At 43.0% G+C, this 20,620-nt stretch overlaps 1 protein-coding gene across 4 annotated transcripts in view; it reads right to left on the bottom strand.

Annotated features, from left to right (window-relative positions):
* Window positions 1–9,921, bottom strand: part of TCAF2 (TRPM8 channel associated factor 2) — a 28,160-nt gene extending 18,239 nt beyond the window's left edge. For 2 of the 4 annotated variants that reach the window (XM_033191756.1, XM_033191755.1), the window contains exons 1-2: window positions 9,831–9,921; window positions 6,141–6,777 (exon numbers count right to left, since the gene is read on the bottom strand). In XM_033191756.1, the coding sequence (XP_033047647.1) occupies window positions 6,141–6,763 (623 nt within the window). In that variant the 5' untranslated portion in view covers window positions 6,764–6,777; window positions 9,831–9,921. The remainder of the gene's footprint in view (window positions 1–6,140; window positions 6,778–9,830) is intronic. The other 2 variants (XM_033191753.1, XM_033191754.1) reach the window with 2 other exon arrangements.
* Between the last annotated feature and the right edge of the window lie 10,699 nt (window positions 9,922–20,620).

Genomic DNA, 20,620 nt, shown 5'->3' with positions numbered 1-20,620 from the left:
AAAAAAAATATATATATCTCACCTTTGCTACAATAATCATCATATTGCTGGTAGTAGTGCTATTATTCATATTTTGCAACTGTTGTTTGTGTATCATGGGATAGAGCAAATGGGTAATTACATTGGTGTCTTATGGAAAAAGAACTTTTCATCATGAGAGATAGGAGATGCAGAGGTAAATTGCTGAAATCAAATTAAAACCCTGTAGCCCCAAATCTGATCTGAAGTATCAGTGTAAACCAAAAAGATCTATTTCTTAGCTGTGCCTATTTAGAAGGCCTAGAAAAAATGATCAAACAATGCACACCTCTAACACCAAGATTGGGGTTTCTAAATGCAAATTAGGACTCCCAGAAATATGGGCTGTATATTTAAAAAAAAAAAATAGAAGAAAGAAAAAAATAGGGCTTTTTGGAGAAATGGCAGCTCCTGGGCCTGAGAAGGAAATACATGAGACCAAATTGAAACTTCCTATTATATTAAAAAACCAGGAAGCCCATTGAGGTTGAGTGGAAAAGATTCAGGAATCAGCCGGGCGTGGTGGCTCAAGCCTGTAATCCCAGCACTTTGGGAGGCCGAGACGGGCAGATCACGAGGTCAGGAGATCGAGACCATCCTGGCTAACACGGTGAAACCCCGTCTCTACTAAAAAAAAAAAAAAAAAAAAAGTAGCCGGGCGAGGTGGCGGGCACCTGTAGTCCCAGCTACTCGGGAGGCTGAGGCAGGAGAACAGCATGAACCCGGGAGATGGAGCTTGCACTGAGCTGAGATCCGGCCATTGCACTCCAGCCTGGGCGACAAAGCAAGACTCCATCTCAAAAAACAAAAACAAAAAAAGATTCAGGAATCATCTTGAATTGGCTCACAATGACCAAACAGGACAATTTCAACATCAGTAAGGACGATAAATGAAACACATTGTGTTTCCAATCATGATTTCATAAGAATTCTAAGAAAAATTTAAAAACATTGGTGACCTCTGGAAGATGCTAGGGAACCAACTCAATATTGGAAACTGGTTTTAAATGAGAAAGAGAGAATTAAGTATTTATTTTGCCTTTCCTATATAAATTATACCATAGAGTATGTAATTGGTGAAGGAAAGTGTGTTTTACACAACTATTCCAAATAACAAATAAAAGGAATATTAACATTTTAAAGTCATCATTTTATAAACACAAATTAATGGGTCTAGGGCTAAGCAATGGTTATTAAGGACTGCCAACCTCACAGTAAGAGAGAAAATTAGACCACTGTGTTCTACCCAGTGGAAGCGCATACTGCCACCTATAAAGTAGGTCAAAAATTCAAACATGAATCTGATCAAACCTCTAGATCAGGAGTTAGGAAAGTTTTCCTTAAAAGGCCTGACAAATATTTTAGACAAATATGGGCCATGTGGTCTCTGCTGAAACTAGTCAAGAATGGTCAACACTGGAGATTGAAAGCAGCAACAGTTTGTGAATGAATGGGCATGGCTGTGCCCCAGCAAAACTTCATTCACAGAAACAGGGGCTGGTCTAAGTGTGTCAATCCTGACCTAAAATCGAGAGCTAACTTTTAATTTGTATTATACAGAAAACACAAGGAAAAGATGAATACGTTAAATCAGTGGTCCCTGACCTTTTGGTACCAGGGACGTGTTTATAGAAGACAGTTTTTCCATGGACCTGGCAGGGGCTTCAGGATAATTCAAGTGCGTTACATTTATGGCACACTTTTTTCCTATTATTAGTACATTGTAATACATAATGAACTAACTATACAACCCACCATAATGTAGAATCAGTGGGAGCCCTGAGCTTGCTTTCCTGCAACTAGATGGCCCCATCTGGGGGTGATGGGAGACACTGACAGATCATCAGGCATTAGATTTTCAATAAGGAGCACACTACCTAGACCCTTTGCATGAGCAGTTTGCAACAGGGTTTGTGTCCCTATGAGACTCTAATGCTGCCACTGATCTAACAGGAGGTGGAGCTTAGGTGGTAATGCAAGTGATGGGGAGCAGCTGTAAATACAGATGAAGCTTTGTTTGCTCACCCACTGCTCACATTCTGCTGTGAGGTCTGGTTCCTAATAGGCCATAGACTGGTACCCCCGTTTTAAACGATACCATAGGAAGGCAATGCATTTGCCTTTCCAGGTTTTCACCATTGCTCCTCACTCTGCCTGGAATCCTCCTCTCACAGATGCCCTCATGGCTCATTCCCTGACTTCCTTGAGGTCTACTTTCAAAGTCCAGACTGAAGGAAACTGTTTGATAAGGAGTAGCTGGTGTCTTCAACAATAGCAACAAAACTGCAAGAAATAGAAAGCTGGAAAGGAAAAGTGTATCTTAAAAGAGATAAAAAATTTGTATCAGGACATCAGAATATTTGGGCTTTATTTAAATGTCAACGTCAACACTTTTTTTTTTTTTTTTTTTTGAGACAGAGTCTCACTCTGTTGCCCAGGTTGGAGTCCAATGGCACGATCTCGGCTCACTGCAACCTCCACCTCCCAGGTTCATGTGATTCTCCAACTTCAGCCTCACGAATAGCTAAGACCACAGGCGTGCACCACAACACTTGGCCAATTTTGGTATTTTTAGTAGAGTATTGCTATGTTGGCCAGTCTGGTCCCAAACTCCTGACCTCAAGTGATCCACCTACCTTGGCCTCCCAAAGTACTGGAATTAAAAGCGCGAGCCACCACGCCTGGCCCAACATTAACAAATTTTAAAAAATAAGACAATCATGGAAATAAATGATGATGCTAAAGAATTATTCTTTTAGGTGTGATAATGGTGACTTGCATTTATGTTTTCAAAATACTTCATACCTTTAGAGATGTATATTTAAATACTTACAGATGAAAAGACATGATGTCTGCTGTTTGCTTCAAAATAATCTTCGGTGGGGAAGAGTGGGGCTATGAGTGAAATAAGATAGAACTGGAGTTGACTATTTTGGGGATGGGGAATGGCTACATGGGGGTTCATTGTACTCTTCTGTCTACTTTTGCATATGTTCAATGTTTTCAGTAATTAAGAGTTAGAATAACAAACACACAAAATATACCTGAGAATTGGTGGCAGGGATTAAAAATGTAGGTATAGATGAAGAAAAGCAGGTTGAGTTAGCTAAATAGGAGAGTCCCTTGGGGCAATTAAGAGGCATTATGGTGATGAGATTTCACCTGCTTGTCCCTCCTTAGTGTTAGAATAAAAAAGTTGAAGTGAATCAGATCCACTCTAATGTCTCCGAGAAAACCCATCCCCTCCCCAAATCTCTCAGAAGGGAAGGAATTCAAAGAGGTCCAGAGTTCGGGGCTGAGGGTTTGGGGCACTGCCAGCTGCTCACTAGTATCTGAATGCCCCTTCTTCTTTCTACAGAATCTTGATTTCTTCAGAGACGCCAGCACCCATTTAAAAATAGCCAGCCCTTCAGACCTTTTGGTAGTTAGGTCTGGAAGTCAGGGCTCCCACTGATTCTACATTATGGTGGGTTGTGTAATTATTTCATTATATATTACAATGTACTAATAATAGAAATAAAGTGGATAATAAATGCAATGCACTTGAATTATCCTGAAACCCCTGCCAGGTCCATGGAAAAATTATCTTCTACAAAACAGGTCCCTGGGAGCAAAAGGTTAGGAACTACTGATTTAACTAGGCTGGCCACTAAAATATAAATAGAAGTCTAGGACTTTCAGAAAATATATGATTGTATAAACTTAAAGTAGGTGTATCCATTCCAATTTATTATTGCATGGGTGTAATTATAGTGCCTGGGGTAGTAGTGGCAATCTTGTAGCCATAAGGATAAAATAACACACTATGACAGGGGCAGACAGTGATAGGGAGACAGAGACTGACCATGGGACATCATGGAGTCACTGCCCCAGAGTTGGACTACCTACCCGTAGTTCATGTTTCATAGAAAAATTAAACAGCTATATGGTTAATCTGCTATACTAAGGCTTCTGCTACATGTGGGCAAACCTAAGTAAGTAGTTACTAATATCTGAAACCCAAAACATCCAAAATGAAACTCCTGATCTCCTCTAATCCATTTTCTCATTGTCCTTTCACAGATCACTAAACAGCAGCAGCTGTGTTTAATTTTTTGTCTTTTTCAGACCAAAAGTCTCAAATCCTCTTTCTCCTTACTCAATCCATCAGCCAAGCCTGTTGGGTTCTCCCTTTGAGGTGTGTCCAGAAGGGAACCGGTTCTCAGTAGCTCCACAGCTTCTACCAGCCTTGTCTGGGCCACCACCATCTTTCCTGTGGTCTATGTCAGTGGCCTCCTGATTGGTCTGCTGCTTCCACCTTTGCCTCCCACAGTCTGTTCTCCACCATCAACCACAGGGTTCCTTTTGAAGTTTAAGTCACATCATAGCAATCTTCTGTTGAGAATACAAAATGCCTTCCTATCTCACTGCAAATAAGATCTAAAGTTCTACTCCTGGCCTGTCAGTTCTTACATGACCTGAGCTGTCATTCACTGAGCTCCCATCATTCTGGCTTCCTTGATTGCCAGGTGTGTCCCTGGCTGATGGATGAAATGAGTGCTCAGACACAGGTATGCTGTGTAAGAACAGCTAGGTGACTGCCTGGCTCTAGTAGCCAGAGAGTAGCTCCAAGAAGCTGAAGCTGCTTGCTTTTATTTACTGCAGGCATAATGCCAAAAGCCTGGAGCCTACACAATCCGTAAATGACTAACATTTATTGTTCCTCATTCAGAGAACATCATGCGTGCGGATGTTCAAATGTCAGCTCCTGTACAACTTCAAACAAACAAGTTTGATCAAGACAAATTCCCCTACAGTCACTTGTACCTACTCCTTGCCCTCTGCCTCAGGGTCACAGAATAGCTGCCTTCAGCTATTCTGCCCTGGCGCTTTGCAGAGCCTTCTGACGTTACAGAAAGGCCACTCCCTTTCCCTTGGAACATACCAAGCAGGCTTCCCTTCCAGGTTTTCACACTCGCTCCTCACTCTGCCTGGAATCTTCCCCTCACAGATGCCCACATGGTTGATTCCCTCATTTCCTTGAGGTCTTCTTTCAAGTGTCACCTACCAGACCAGCCTTCCAAGCTAGCCATGGGCTTGTTTGTACTCATCTCCATTCCCCTTTCATCTTGGTCATCCTCCGTGTTGCAGAAAACTGCATATCTGTGGCTCCCCTGTTCCCTGGATCCTGGTGGGTTCAGCCCATGGGGCAGAGGTAGAAGACGGAAATCAGGAAGGAAGAGGGAAGGAGGCTAAGTGTTTGCTTCTCTCTTCAGGCTGTATTTCTGGTAACCACAGTGTCTTCTCTGAGACTCCAGCTCCCAGCAGACAGACCTTGCATCTGTGTTCCAGCTCCTGCTGGGAAGGCGTAGCATGGCTCCAGCTTCTACCAGGTGGCTGCAGCACCCGGACTGCAGTAATACCACCATCTCCCTCTGCTGTTTCTGCTCTTGCTGATCTCTGGGTTTCTTGCTGTCCCCTGTGTGTATTTTCAGCTCCTCTATCATGGGTACAGTCAATTCCCCACACTAAATCCCTTCTGCTAGCAATGCCAACAAATCCTGACCAATCCAACTTGGCCTGACTGATAGGACCTCCCTGAACACCTTAAATAAAATAGCCTCCATCAGCCTTCCAGTTGTCATGCTATCCACTTATATTATTATCCTTCATGGATCTTAGCAATGCCTGACAGAGCACATATATATTAGTTTCCTTAATTGCCTATCTCTCCCCTGGAATACAAACCTCAGGATGGCATGATTTGCCTGCCTCGATCTCTGCTAGACCCCCATTATCCAGAATGAGGCGTGACCAACAGTAGGTGCTCACGCAAACAAACGACTATTCTTTCATGCATTTGAGAGGTACTAATGAGCACTCTCTATGTTCTATGCACTAGACATGGAGATAGAGTGGTAAAACAAGCTTTTCTATTCAGCTTTGGCCACAGGAGGGAGTGGCAGTGAGGGCCCAGCCTCTCTTGTGTCTTGGTGCATTTTAATCATCCTGCTTTTGATTTGTGGTGGTTCCAAACTGGGTGGAAAATCACCTGTATTGAAAAATGGAAGCTCGTTGAAGAGGGGAACCAACTCTATTGTTTACCCTGAGTCAGACTCCCTAAGAGGGGAACAGACACTCACCTGACATGGAGTGGGATCTTGGGCACCTTCTTAGAGACCTTGAACTGGTCTCTGTCCCCATAGGTATCGGTGAAGTACACTCCGGCCACACTTGTCACCTTGTTCCCAGGGAACCTGGAGAGCACCTTCTCAGGGCCATGCTGGCTGGCCCAGTACCAGGCCTGGCCCCCAATTAACAAGCCCCCTCCATGTTTCACAAACTGGATCAGTGTTGCAGTCATGGTGTCATTGTAGGCATTGATGCAGTAAACCCCTAGGGGCTCTCCTGGTTCTGGCTTGACCTGTGCCTCAAGCCCAGCATCCTGCAGGATGTTTACTAGAGGTGCCAGGGATGGATGCACTCCCATGGGAGCCCCAGGGCAGGGACACAGCCAGCTCACTGCATTGAGGAGAAATGGAGCCAAGCCAGCATGCAACAGGTAGCCCTCATGGGACACAACCACGAGGCGGCCTTGGCCGTAGGAGGAGGCAGCAATGAGCACCTGGCCCTTGTCATTCACCATCACGGGGAAGGCAGCCTCTCCAATAAGAAGGAGTTCACTGGGGACGGGGTCTCTGGGGACATCCCAGCATGTCACTCCATCCATGAGGGCCTCGAATGCAGCAGCAGCAGTGGTCGTCATGGTTCTATCAGCTGCTGCAGGGGGAAGCAAAGACTTTCATGTATTTAAGAGATACTGATATGCACTGCTGGTCAGAACAGATGAAGGAACAGGTGAAAAAAGCAAACAACTAAATTCATTCACCTCCAAATTTTACTGGATTCTCTACTGTGGGCCAAGCAGTGTTCTAGCACTGGGAGTACAGCAAGAAACAAAACAGATAAGGTTTCCCTTTTTGTGATTTGAATATTTTAGAAGGAGAAAGAAAAAAGAATAAATAGGTAGATAGAAAGATAAATAAAATGCAGCAATGACTATGATGAAAATAAAACATGATGGTGTGATATGGAGGAACTGGAAGATTATTTTAGATTGGGTGATAGGAACGGCCTCTGAGAAACTGGCATTGAAGCTGAAACCTGAAATGCAGTGAGCAAAGAGCATTCCAGCAAAGAGACCACTTTGGGGTGGCTGAGAGCCAGGGGCAGGGAAGAGCAGGACCCTGGCCTAGGAGGAGGGAGGGAGGGGCTAGATCCTGCAGGGCTGGTAGATCCAGGTGGTAGTTAAGTTCGTGAGCCTGAGTTGACACAGTACCTGATCTTTTTGAATAGAAAGGTCATAGACCTGTCAAAACATGCATTTCTTCTGACAGCTCTGATAAGTTGGAAAGTGCCCCCCAATTTATAAAGTCTGCCCTAATGGAGAGGGCCTCCCTGTATTTGGTAGCATTGTGCAGTTTCTGGAGGTCTTTCAAAATTTGCTGTGCCTAAAACTGAGCCTATTTTTCCCTTTAAGCAGTTCCTCTTGGATAAATGACTTCAGCCTCAGTTTCTCCATCTACAAAAAGAGAATAATACAGCCCTGGAAGATTGTTTTTGAAGATTAAAGGAATACGGGTAGGCCAGGCACGGTAGCTTATGCTTGTAATCCCAGCACATTAGGAGGCTGAGGCGGGTGCATCACCTGAGCTCAGGAGTTCAAGACCAGCCTGGCCAACATGGCGAAACCCGTCTCTACTAAATCTACAAAATATAGCTGGGTATGGTGGCATGCACCTCTAATCCCAGCTACTCAGGAAGCCGAGTCATGAGAATTTCTTGAACCCTGGCGGGAGTGGAGGTTGCAGTGAGCTGATATCGCACCACTGGACCCTAGCCTGGGCGAAAGAGCAAGACTCTGCCTCAAAAAATAGAATAGAATAGAATAGAATAATAAAACAAAACAAAGAATATGGCTAAAAATGCCTTGTCTGGAGTTGGTACACACACAGTGGGCAAGGAATAAATGAGAGTGTCTGTCCCTTTGCTGTCATTTCTAGTTTCCCGGATTGATGAGGACAGTGTTGTAGATTGCAGTCCTGCAGTAGTCCCCTGGCTGCCTGTGCCGCCTCCCTATGCGCCTCTCGGAGGAGCCCACTGTGAGGGACTCTCCTGTGTGTTCAGATGGCTTCTCACCTCTGCAGATGCACAGGGCAGCCCTGAAGTAGCAGCGAGTTGACAGCAGGGTGAGCTTCACCCAGTAGAGCCGGGAGTCATAGAAAAGTACCCCATGGCTTTCCAGAGGCGCCCATCACAGAGATCCTCAGAAGGCACCCAAAAGAACGGAGCGCCACGTTGAACACCCTCAGCCACATGCCCCTCCCGGCTTTCCCTTTTTCCTTGTCTCATTCTCTCCACTTCCTCATTTGGGCTTTTTGGTCTCCCTTACCGCAAAAAAATCACCTGCAGGTAAGCCCTTGCATAAGGCTTTGCTTTAGGGGAGAATCTAAACTAAAACACACACCAAGCCCTTGAGCCACACGTGCCTCCTTCCTCTCTTCCTCCTGTTCCCATATGCAGTCAACCAACTCATTTTGTTAATCTCTCACCATCGCTCTCAAACATCAGTCCCTTTAGTTGGCAATCATTCTAGACTAAACCAATCTGATTTTAGTCCCCGGGATGTATTCTCATCCACAGTCGTCCTCTACAAGAACTCTAACAAGAACCGTTACATTTCGTCCACTCTCTCTAAGGTGAAACTTCCAGAGCGCCTCAGCCTGACTTCTCCAGGGTCTGGCATGCCAGTAATTACTGGACGTTTTCCCTGCTACTTTCTTCCACGAAATCTCTCCAAGCTAGAAAGGTTGGCATTCTGAGCATGCCCTGCATTTCCTGTAGAATTCCATCTCTTCCCCTCTTCCCTTCCTATCCACCACCTTTTTCTTAATAATGCTCGCGGGAAAGAAATTCACAAAAGAGAGCCAATACTCGGCAGAGCACTGAGAATGCGGGTACATGATCTCAGCCTTAGAAGTTACCAGTGGAGGCCGGGCGCGGTGGCTCAAGCCTGTAATCCCAGCGCTTTGGGAGGCCGAGACGGGCAGATCACGAGGTCAGGAGATCGAGACCATCCTGGCTAACACGGTGAAACCCCGTCTCTACTAAAAAAATACAAAAAACTAGCCGGACGAGGTGGCGGGCGCCTGTAGTCCCAGCTACTGGGGAGGCTGAGGCAGGAGAATGGCGTGAACCTGGGAGGCGGAGTTCGCAGTGTGCCGAGATCCGGCCACTGCACTCCAGCCTGGGCGACACAGCGAGACTCTGCCTCAAAAAAAAAAAAAAAAAAAAAGAAAAGAAAAGAAGTTACCAGTGGAAAAAAAAGCAGCGGAGAGATCTGGAAGCTTGAGCTCAAGATCGTGCTAGCTACTTTCCAAAAGACAAGCGACGTCTTTCATCACTTCTGAGGCAGAACCAGTTTGACAGGATAAACAAAAACTGACAAAAAAACCTGAGATGAGTAATATGTCCCGGAAAGCTGACCCAGCATTCCGCAAGGACATGTGTCCTCGTGCACGCACACACCATGTACATCTTTGTCAAATTCATAATTACAAGTTCAAATAGGAGGGAGAAATGTGTTTTGAGACAAATTGCAAATAGCACCATACTAACAAAACGAAATGAAACCAGACCTGGACCTAAGAAGGGAGGGACACCTCCTGACGCCGGGAATGGCCTGGGGCCTCTAGCACTTTGCGGCGACTCCCAGTGCCCTAGGTGCTCAGCCACCGCCCCCACCCAGGACCCGCTCGGATTGGAAAACTCACCCCTGAGCAGTGCTGGGGACTGAGGATCCCTGGGGACTGAGGGACTGGCTCTGCAGTGGCGCGCTGGGGACGTGTCGGAGGCGGGGTGGGGCGGTCCCGGAGGCGGGGCGGTCTCGGAGGTGGGGGCCGTGCTGGAGGCAGGGCCGTCTCGGAGGCGGGGCCGTCCCTGGGCACGGAGCTGTCTCGGAGGTGCAGCCCTGCTGTCCCGGAGGCGGGTTGTACCGTAGGCGGGGCCGTCCTGGAGGCCAGGCTGTTCTGGGGGCGGAGCTGTCTCGGAGGTTGGGAGGTCTCGGAAAAGGGGCTGTCCCGGAGGCGGGGCACAAGCTGGGGTGAGGCGGAGCCGTCCCTGAGGCGGGCCCGGGGAGCGGTTACCGCGCCCTGAGCCACGCCCGTGGTCTCCCGTTCCATCGGTGGACCCCACCTCGGGCCGTGCTGCGGGCTCTCGCTCTCGGGGCACCTACCAGGTGAGCGACCCCGCCTTCTCGGAGGGATGCTTTGGCCTGCGTGGGGCCTCAAACCGGCTCCCCCAGAGTCTCTGCGGGTTCTTGAATGCGAGAGGGGACCCAGCCAGGTTGCTGTCGCACTTGATAAGAAAAGCAAACCCTAAGTCTCCAATAAACCATATTCTGGGCGAATAGTTGCCTAACAACAACGTATGCCACGGGGGAGGCCCCGCGTGGAATCAGACTCCCTTCCTTCTGATTCTGGGGTGGGCTCAGCAGAGCCGGTGGCCGCTGCGTCGCGCCCGTCGCTCGAGCCTCTGCGTGGAGGGCTGCCCCCTAGTGGTCAGCGGCGGGCCATGCACTTCGAGCCAGGTGGATGCTTATGGCCATGGGGCGGGTGCTCAACTAGGAGGACATTTTTCTCTAGTAGTATCCACAGAAATGCTGCCCAGTAAGTGATATTCTTGCTGGGAAGGAAACGTGCCTGTGGCATCACTAACACAGATTCATCCTTGCATGGTTGGAGAAATTAAGCTAAAGCTATAGAGTGGCTGGTGCTCGAATTTCTACGCAAGAGAGGTCAGAAGGTGAAAATCAAGGTGGAAGGGTGTGGTTAGGAGGAGGATTTGGTGGAGTCTGGAGGTTAGGAACGTCTTTCCTAGGAAAGTGATGACTATGCTAGAATGAGGGAAAAAAGAATAGTCTGTCTGCATTTTGCCCACCATTGGGTCCTCATGGCCTATTTTCGTTTCTGACATAGAATAGGCTTTAGTTTCCTAATAAATAACTAAATATATGCTAAATAAATAAGGATACAGTGAACGTCCAAAAATATCTGTCGAATTTGTGAGTTAATAACTGACTCTTTAGAGGACTAGTGGAAATCTGATTGGCAGAGGACCAAATACATTCAGGTTTCAGAAACAAATAGCAAGGAGAAACTTACACAGAAAAGAAAGTGTGGATAAGACTTGCCGGAATTTGGAATAATTCAGGTTAGAAATCCAGCGTGTGGTGAAGTACATTGAGTTCTTAGGCTTCATATCAGGGAACAACAGACCTTTGGGAGTTGAAGTGGGAGATGGACATCAAAAAAGTGGTCAGTAAAGTTCCACGTTAAAAGCTGACTCAGGGCCGGGTGCGGGGCTCAGGCCGAGGCAGGTGATCATCTGAGGTCAGGAGTTCGAGACCAGCCTGGCCAACATGGTGAAAACCCGTCTCCTAAAAATACAAAAATTAGCCGGGCCATGGTGGTGCAGGCCTGTAATCCCAGCTACTTGGGAGGCTGAGGCAGGAGAATTGCTTGAACCCGGGAGGCGGAGGTTGCAGTCAGCGGAGATCATGCCACTGCACTCCAGCCATCAACCTCACTCCTCATGGTAAAGTACCACTATTGTTCTAAATTAACTCCTGAGAGTATTTTGGTGTTGCTCTAATAGAAGAAAGGGCTTTAAACAAAGGTGATTTTCCAGGGTCAGAGAGCAGAAAGTACCTGCCATTTGGGAGCAGGAGCTGCCTGAGGAATGGAACCTAACAACATAGGATAGACATAACGGCTCATTAAAAAAAGAGAAAGAAAGGAAAGAAAGGAAAGAAAGGAAGGAAGGAAGGAAGGAAGGACGGAAGGAAGGAAGGTGACCAGCATTTACATTCTGCCTAAATGGTGTCTGACAGAGAATACAGTCATGGGTTCTTAGTTTCTGTTTCTGGTTGGGTGAGTAAAACCCCTTCTTCATCCCTTTTTTCTCCTTTCACTAGAGACAGAAACTAAAAACCATGAATTTAGGCTGCTAGAAGTCTAAAATAAAACAAAACAGATCAACAACAACAAAAATAAGGCAGGTTGGATAAGCTTCGAAATGGTTATTACTCATGCAAAGGTGCAGGCCCCAGATCTTTCCTTTTACTTGGGAGAAAACAGAAGCCATTCAGTGAAAGTCATCATCTCCTTACTGGACTTATTCTGTGAGGCACTCTGGGAGATAGAAATGCTATTATGGTCAGTAAATCTAGAGAGGAAAAAATACATGAAAACAACTATACCAAAATTGGCTACAAGTTAGGTGCAAGGGCACATAAAAGCAGTAGCAATTATTTCTGATCAAAGGATTAGAGAAGAATGTGCAGAGAAGGTGACACAGAAATTCAGCTTAGAAAAATGTATATTTGTGGGGAGATAAGAGTGGGAGGTATTATAGTGTGAGACTGTATAATATTCGAAAGCACGGAGATACGAATGTGAAAGGCTTAATTTGAGAAAGACAAAATATTCATAGTGACTGAAACTTGTTAGCAGAACTTGCATAGTGCTAGCTCTAAAGAGAAGTTTGGGCGCGGTTTAGAGGAACTTCGGCTGCCATACTAGGGAGTTTGGATTCCATTCTACAGTTTGGAGGAAGATTTTTTGAAAGCACCATTTAGTAAACACTGTGGTTGCCTCCTCAACATCTATTCCTTACACTACTCCTATTGTCCTTTCTAACCAAATCTGTTTTTTTTTTTTTTAATCAGATAATCCACCTCTCCCTTATGAGATTCAGGGGACAATGAAGTAATCTCCAGTTCCAAGGGTAGATCTATACTTGCTTAAGTCAGGCAGGCTAACTCATACTTTTTGTGCTTCCATGACAGACTCTTTCTGGGTTATACAAAATAAATATACATAAACAATATTATACTTCATTGTCCAGCATATACAAGAGGCAAACAGAAATCAGAAATATTATTTTTACCAGTGGTACATCAGTCCATGTTTTGTCAAATAGAGAGAAATTGCTGCAGTAATTGCAGTTTATCACTAAGCCAAATGCAGGGGTAACTCATACATGTGCCTTCTAATTGTGGGCTAGTATTAATAGTCACTGGCCTCCTTCTTAAATTATTTTCAGTCATGAGCTTAACTTAATGTGGCACCATATATTCTTTCTTTTAAGGACCTTAAGAATCTGGAAAGAATTAGCCACACTCTAATTTAGGAACAGAGATGGATGAATCCACCTATGGACATTTACTGTTATGAGTCACTGGGGAGGTTTACTAAGTCACTATTTAAGATGATCCAGAACAGGTGTCTACAGCTGCTTTAAGAATGAGTCCTGTGGTGGCGATGAGAATGTTCCTCTTGGATGTCCAGCTGCAGGGGGTGGGTATGAAATTGCCAGATGGCCCCAGCTGGTGTGCTCTGGAATCCTTGACGCCAAGGCCATGCTGCCAAGGGCTTCTCCAGGCTGGTGATTCAATGTAGTGAGGATCCTAAGGCAGGCCCATTCCTGGAAGACATGGGACTCTCCTGATGGGTGAGTTTGGCTCAAGGACTCCTCATGGTCCTGAAAGAAACTGAGACCTGTACTTCAGTGGAAGCCTTTCTTTCCTTTGCTCTCTCCTTCCTAAGGGTTAAACCTACATTGCAGTCTAATGGTGGCTCTCCTGGCCTCCTCTGGCTCCCTCCACATTTTCTCTCACAGGCATTTCCTTTAATAAATCTCTTGCATATCTGATACTCTCTTGGCTTTTGCTTCTTGGAGGACCCAGAATAACACAAGTACTGTCATACTTATATCTCCTCACTTTAAATCTCTCAAACGTAATTACTAAAATTGTGTTGTAGTGGGAGTGAAAAGCAAAGTTACTCACTTGAGAGTATTTATGAAACACTCACCCATCAAGTTTCATTCTTTAGCACATTTATAATAACTTTTATTCCAATTATAGCAATGGTCTATCTCCAAGGGCAAGTTCCTGCCTGTGTCTTCATTGAAAACAGTGGAACTTTGAAGCAACGAGGGAGTGTGTTGCTTCTCTTGACAAGTGGCCAGCCCTAATTCAGTTATGAAAGCTTTCATATTCTGCTTTGGCATATGTGTAAAATATACTTGGGCATACATTTTTTTTTTTCTGTTTGGATCATAAGTGTGTGAAACATACGTGGTAAGAGCCAGTTATATTCCAATCACAGAGGATATCTTGGAACACATCACGGCCACTCCAGAGGTGCTAAAACTTTCTTCCTCTAGTCAGGGACATGGCTGGGGTGGGGGTGAGAAGAGATGTTCTTACATTTCTAAACTGTTTCTTCCATGACCAGACCAGACATAAAGTTTGGTTTTGTCCTGAAGATTTTAGTTGTCTGGGAGCCAGTGGAACTGAGTTAGCCCAAGAATGAGAGTGGTTGTCCTTTTTCTCTTTCTGTCTTTGAAATATTAGATTCATTGGACAGGTGCTCAATAGATCCAATTTTCTTTAATTGCACCTACATCAGTGTAATATCAATGTCTTCATTCACAATCCCACAGGGGTTGTAGATATCAATATGTCAGGGGGGATAGTGTATGGGAATTGAGGGTCATAGTAGGTCAATTCTATATAAGAAAATTCCTACAGAGAGTGAGTCAAAATCTCTACTCCTACGGGACCAGTGCCTGTTATCGTCTATTTCTTTACTTATTTGGAAATGTAAGCAATTATTTCCCAATGGCTTTATTACAAAGTTCCTGTGACATCAAGATCGTTCCTTCTCAAAGCTTTTCATTATATATTGAGACTTACAGTCTTCATTTCATTTTGGTTTTCCCCAAGACTTCCACCAAGTCTAGGGGATCGGTAGGGACCGTCCTTTCCCAAGGTACATCATGCATACTTTCTGCTATTAATTTTTTTTTCCGTCTGTCCCTTGTGGGCAATCAAGAGAAACGCAGATTTGAATCTCTATAAGAAGAGCAGAGTTTCTCCCTTTTTTTAACTTTTGAACTGAGAAAAAAAAAAAAACAAAAAACCAGCAGCCCCTGCCATCCAGAAACTTGTCTGGCACTAAGAGCTAGGCCATATTGTTCTCCCATTGTACAAAAACAATTTCAGAAAACATCAATATCAGACAAGGTTACTCTGAGACCATCACAAAGTGAGGCACATACAAGATCATCATGCAACCCACAAAGTACTGATTAACGTTCTCTTATCTAAAATGAGTAATTGCACTTTTTAGAAACCAATCGCAGCTTTATTCTCATTTTATTTATTTTATTTTTGTTTTTGAGACAGAGTTTCACTCTTGTTGCCCAGTCTGGAGTGCAATGGCGTGATCTCAGCTCACAACCACCTCAGCCTTCTGGGTTCAAGTGATTCTCCTGCCTCAGCCACCCAAGTAGCTTGGACTACAGGCATGCGCCACCATGCCTGGCTAATTTTGTATTTTTCGTAGAGATGGGGTTTCTCCATGTTGGTCAGGCTGGTCTCGAACTCCTGACCTCAGGTGATCCGCCCACCTTGGCCTCCCAAAGTGCTGGGATTACAGGCGTGAGACACTGCGCCTAGCCTTTAGGCTCATTTTAGTTAGCTCTCCTTATATATGAAATTTATTGAGATGTTAGTCGTAGAATTGCTTCTGGTTCTTGACAGTATGTCATCCAAAATAAAGTCAGACACTTCCCAAAATTATCCAACCAAAGCCCACGGCCTGTAATAGGTTCTTTCTGACAGCTTTTTACTGATGTACCCACAGTTCCCTATGGTGTGCATTTTCCCTAGCTGCAATGAACAGTCGATTCAACTTGTTTAATTATAGGTGTGTTTCTGTTGGTCTTTGGCTGTAGGGCATTAATTATATTATGTACTATTAATGCATTAATAATATTAATAATGCCCTACAGCCAAAAGTACTTTTTTCAGTGCTAGAGATCCACCAGGCTATCTGTTAAAGGTCACTCTAACATTACTGACACAAGTCAGTTGCTTGCCTTTTAATGCTTTTGCCAGCTGCACTAGTTTATCTCAGAGTTTTGTATGAGGATCTGAGATTTAAGTCTGCTCTAGGTGTTGAAAGCCACACGCTCATAGTGCCAGCTGTCTTGTGATTAAATGTCAAAAGCCTTAATTAAGGCTTATTATTTTCTCCTTTGTAATACTTTGGCTCCCAGGCTACACAAGCAGCAAGAAAAAAAGGAAAAACTCTGTTTTATTAAAACTCCACTTGCCTTGGTGGAGGGTCAAGAAAAGGTTTAGAACCTATTTTCAGGTTTTTGGCTCCTGTTTGAAGCATAGAAACCTCACAGACAATAGGTAAGCCTGCTGGGTCCTGGCCTACAGGGTCTGTTCAGGAAGAAGAGGGGTCTTCTCTCTAAACCTGTGAGATCTCTTCTAGACTCTTTTATAGATTGTTTTTACATTGTCTGTTTGATCACTTTGTCCTCCCCTAACCCCCTTTGGGCACTATCTCAGACTTTAAATATACTAAATAATTTTGGCAGTATGTAAAAAGTGAATTTTATGTCACTAAGCAATTCATGGAAATGTTTTTTAGTACCTACATGTACAGATTTCTTAACCAATTATGTATATTTGAGTTCCTAAGAATAGAAGTAACTTTTTGATGACCCTCAGGTACACATATTTGAATTAAAATAAATCTTCGTTCCTGTCATCATTGGTCACTACATTTTAAAAAAAGGTTGCAGTTGCTTCCCAACCTCTCTTTATCTTTCATTTATTTACTCATCCCTTTATTGAATTTATTTCTAATATAATGAGCACCTGTGAAATGCATCCAGTCTCAGACTAGAACATCAATAACTTAAGCTACTCAAACTTTCCTATCAAAGACATGCTTCTTTATAGCACTCAAATGCACAAGAATCCAAATGCATAGGAAGCATTTCTTAGTTCTCTTGATTGTGAGGTAAGTTGTTTTTTTGTGTAGTTAGAAGAAAGATCTCTGAGAAGTTGAAGATCACCTTCTGCCCCCGCCGTATCAAAGACTGACTGCAATGATGTGGGTCAAAGAAAGAAATCATTTTAAAAGTAGAAGCCAAGCAGGTGTACAGAGGCTTTGTAAGGAGTAGAGAATAGAGGAGGGAAATAGTCTTTAAAGAAGGGATAGAGTATGTTACTTTTGTTGGCAAAAAAGAGTCAACATCTAAGGCCATCCCTAGTTATCTGTTGGCCTGTTAGGGACATATATTAGTTTAGGTTTTGACCTTGGATGAGGACATTGCTTTAAGCACTAAATAGATCAGATTAATCCCGTGAAGAGGAGATAGGAAATATTTCTGATAAATACTGCTTTGAATATTGGCTTTAAGGCCAATACTCATCAGAGAGCTCCAGTTGACTATGGGAGTTAGACAACAGAGGAAAGTAAACTCATGACATATTTCAATTTCTCTTTACAGGAATTCAGATGCAGTGGTATGGTAGAAGACAAAATAATTTGGGTTATTTCTGTGATAACATGAGCAATCTGGAAACTACTCCCATTTGTGAGGATAAATCTCTATTACAATACATGGAAAATAGGACAGATGCTAATTCAGGTAAGAAAAGGTCTTTATACAAATATTTACCTTCAGACAGAAATGTTAATGGAGATGGAGAAGGAACAGCTACCAAGAAACTAGGGATAGTAGGACACAAAAAACCTGGTAGTGAGTATGAACCAGTCTGGTGCCTTGCCTACAAGGGGGAGCAACATCACGGAGCTACTGGACAACAAGTCCTGCACTTCCCTCAGACCACAGACCAGCTCACTTTGCAGCCACCAAAAGATAAGCACCCAAGGAGAACTTACCAGCCATGGATCCTCAGAAAACAGAACAGCTCAGTGCCCAGCCTTCAGGGGACAAGCATCTGAGTAGGCATACCAGTCACACAAACTTCTGCAGCCAAGGCCACTGAGGTACTTGCAGGCAATACTGACATTAACTACAGCTAAAGAAGCTGCATGGAGACTACACTACTGCATCCACCCAGAACAAAAACAAATGTACCCTACCCAACCAACATGCTAGGACATATCGGCAGGTGTTAAGTCTTTTCCGATGAAAGCTACTCTACAAAGTTAGAAAAGGTGATTGTTCCATTAGATGCACAGATGCCAGTGCAGGGATACAAGAAACATAAAAAAGCAAGGAAACATGACACCACCAAAGAATCACAATAATTCTCTAGTAACTGACATCAACCAAAAATAAAAATTTATGAATTGCCTGAAAAGGAATTCAAGACAGTGAGCTTGAGGAAACTTGGTGAGGCATGAAAGAACACAAACAGATCATTCAACAATCCGGAGAAACAATTCATGATCTGAATGAGAAATTCAACAAAGAGAGAGATATCATAAGAAAGAACAAAACAGAAATCTTGGGGCCAAAAAATTCAATGAATGAAATTAAAAATGCAATTGAGAGCAAATTCAACAGCAAAATAGATCAAACAGAAGAATTTTTGAACTTGAAAACAGGCCTTTTGAAATAGTCCAGTCAGAGGTAAAGGAAAAAAAAAAGGAATGAAGAAGGCTATGGCACTTATGGGACACCATAAGTGAACAAATGTTTGCATTTTGACAACTTAAGAAGAAGAAGAGCTGAAGAAAGGCAAAGAAAGCTTATTTAACAAGGTAATAGTTGAAAACTTCCCAATTCTTGGAGAGATATGGACATCCAGATCCATGAAGTTCAAAGGATCCCAGAGATTCAACCCAAAGAGGTCCTCTCTGAGGCATATAACCAAACTGCCAAAAGTCAAAGAAAAAATACTAAAAGCAGCATGAGAAAACCATCAAGACACATAAAAGGTAATTGCCATTGGACTATTAGCAGATTTCCCAGCAGCAACCTTGCAGCCCAGGAGAGAATGGGATGATATATTTAAAATACTAGAAGAAAAAAAAAAGCTGCTAGCCTAGAATACTATACCTAGCAAATCTTTTCTTCAGAAATGAAGGAGAAATAGTCTTTCCCAGATCAGCAAAAACTGAGGGAACTCATTACCACTAGACCTGACTTACAAGAAATGCTTGAGTATTTCTATTGGAAAAAAAAACTTTTAATGATAATTTCTACCATTAAAAAACATGAAGTATAAATCTCACTGCTGGCAGTAAATGCATTATCAAATTCATAATACTTCATTACTGCAATGGTGATATGTAATTTTTCAAATCTCTAGTATGAAGGTTAAAAACCACAAGAGTTGGGTGCTGTGGCATGTGCTTGTAGTCCCAGTTATTTAGGAGGCTGAAATGGAAGTCTCATTGGAGCCCAGGAGTTTGAGTCCAACCTGGGCAACATAATGAGACCCCATTTAAAAAAAAAAATTTAAAAAAAATGCAGCTCTATGGGATGCCAATAAGTGAAAATGGTAATAATGATTATAGCTACGATAAGTTGTTAAGGAATAAACAATATATAAAGATGTATATTAAGGCAACAAAATTATAAATTTGGGGGCAGAACGAAAGTCTAGAGTATTGGTATGCAATGAAAATTAACATTATCAGCTTAAAATAGTCTATTATAAGTATGAGAGTTTTTAACATAACCCCAATACTAACCACAAAGAAAAAATTACAACAGACATACAAATGAGAAAGAGAAAGGAATAAAAGCTTAACACAACAAATACCCTCATCAAGCCAGAAAGATAAACATGAGAGAGGAAGGAACAAAGGATAAACAAAAGAACCAGAAAATAATGAACAAAATGGCAGAAGTCCTTACCTATCAATAATAACTTTTGAATATAAATGAAATAAATTCCCAATTAAATTACATACAGTGGCTGAATGGATTAAAAAAAAAAAAAGATTCAGCAACATGCTGCCTATCAGATACTCACTTCACCTGTAAGGCCACACATAGACTGAAGTGAAGGAATAGAAAATGAAATTCTGTGAAAATGGAAACCAAAAGAGAGCAGGTGTAGTAATACATCAGACAAAATAGACTCTAAGTAAAAAACTAAAAAGAGAAAAGAAGGTCATTATATAATAACTCAATTCAGCAAAAGGTTAGGACAGTTGTAAGTATATGAGCACACAACACCAGAGCACCCAATATATAAAACAAATATATAAAGCAACACATAAAGCATATATTATATGATCTAAAGGGAAAGAAAAATTGAAATAAAAAGGACTTTAGCACCATCTTTCAGCAATGGATGGATCATCCAGATAGAAAATCAACAAAGAATTATCAGATTTAAATTACACTCTAGACCAAATAGACCCAGCAGATATTTACAAAATATTCCCCCCAATAACTACAGAATGTACATTTTGCTCAATAGCACATGGAACTTTCTCCAGGATAGAATATATGTTAGTCCACAAAACATATTTGAAAAAATTTTAAAAAATCAAAATCACATCAAGCATCTTCTCTTATCACAATGTAGTAAAAACTAGAAATGAATACCAAGAGGAACTATGGAACATACACAAATATGTGAAAACTAAAAACAAGTTTTTGTACAACCAGAGCATCAATAAAGAAATTAAAAAGAAGATTTAAAAATTCCTTGAGACAAATAAAAATGGAAACATAATATACCAAAACCTATGGGATACAGCAAAAG

The sequence above is a fragment of the Trachypithecus francoisi genome, unplaced genomic scaffold (assembly GCF_009764315.1).
Source record: "Trachypithecus francoisi isolate TF-2019V2 unplaced genomic scaffold, Tfra_2.0 Lachesis_group4, whole genome shotgun sequence".
In the NCBI taxonomy this organism is placed as follows: domain Eukaryota; kingdom Metazoa; phylum Chordata; class Mammalia; order Primates; family Cercopithecidae; genus Trachypithecus; species Trachypithecus francoisi.
Note: the sequence above shows the minus strand (reverse complement) of the source record. Positions and strands in the feature narration are given on the sequence as shown.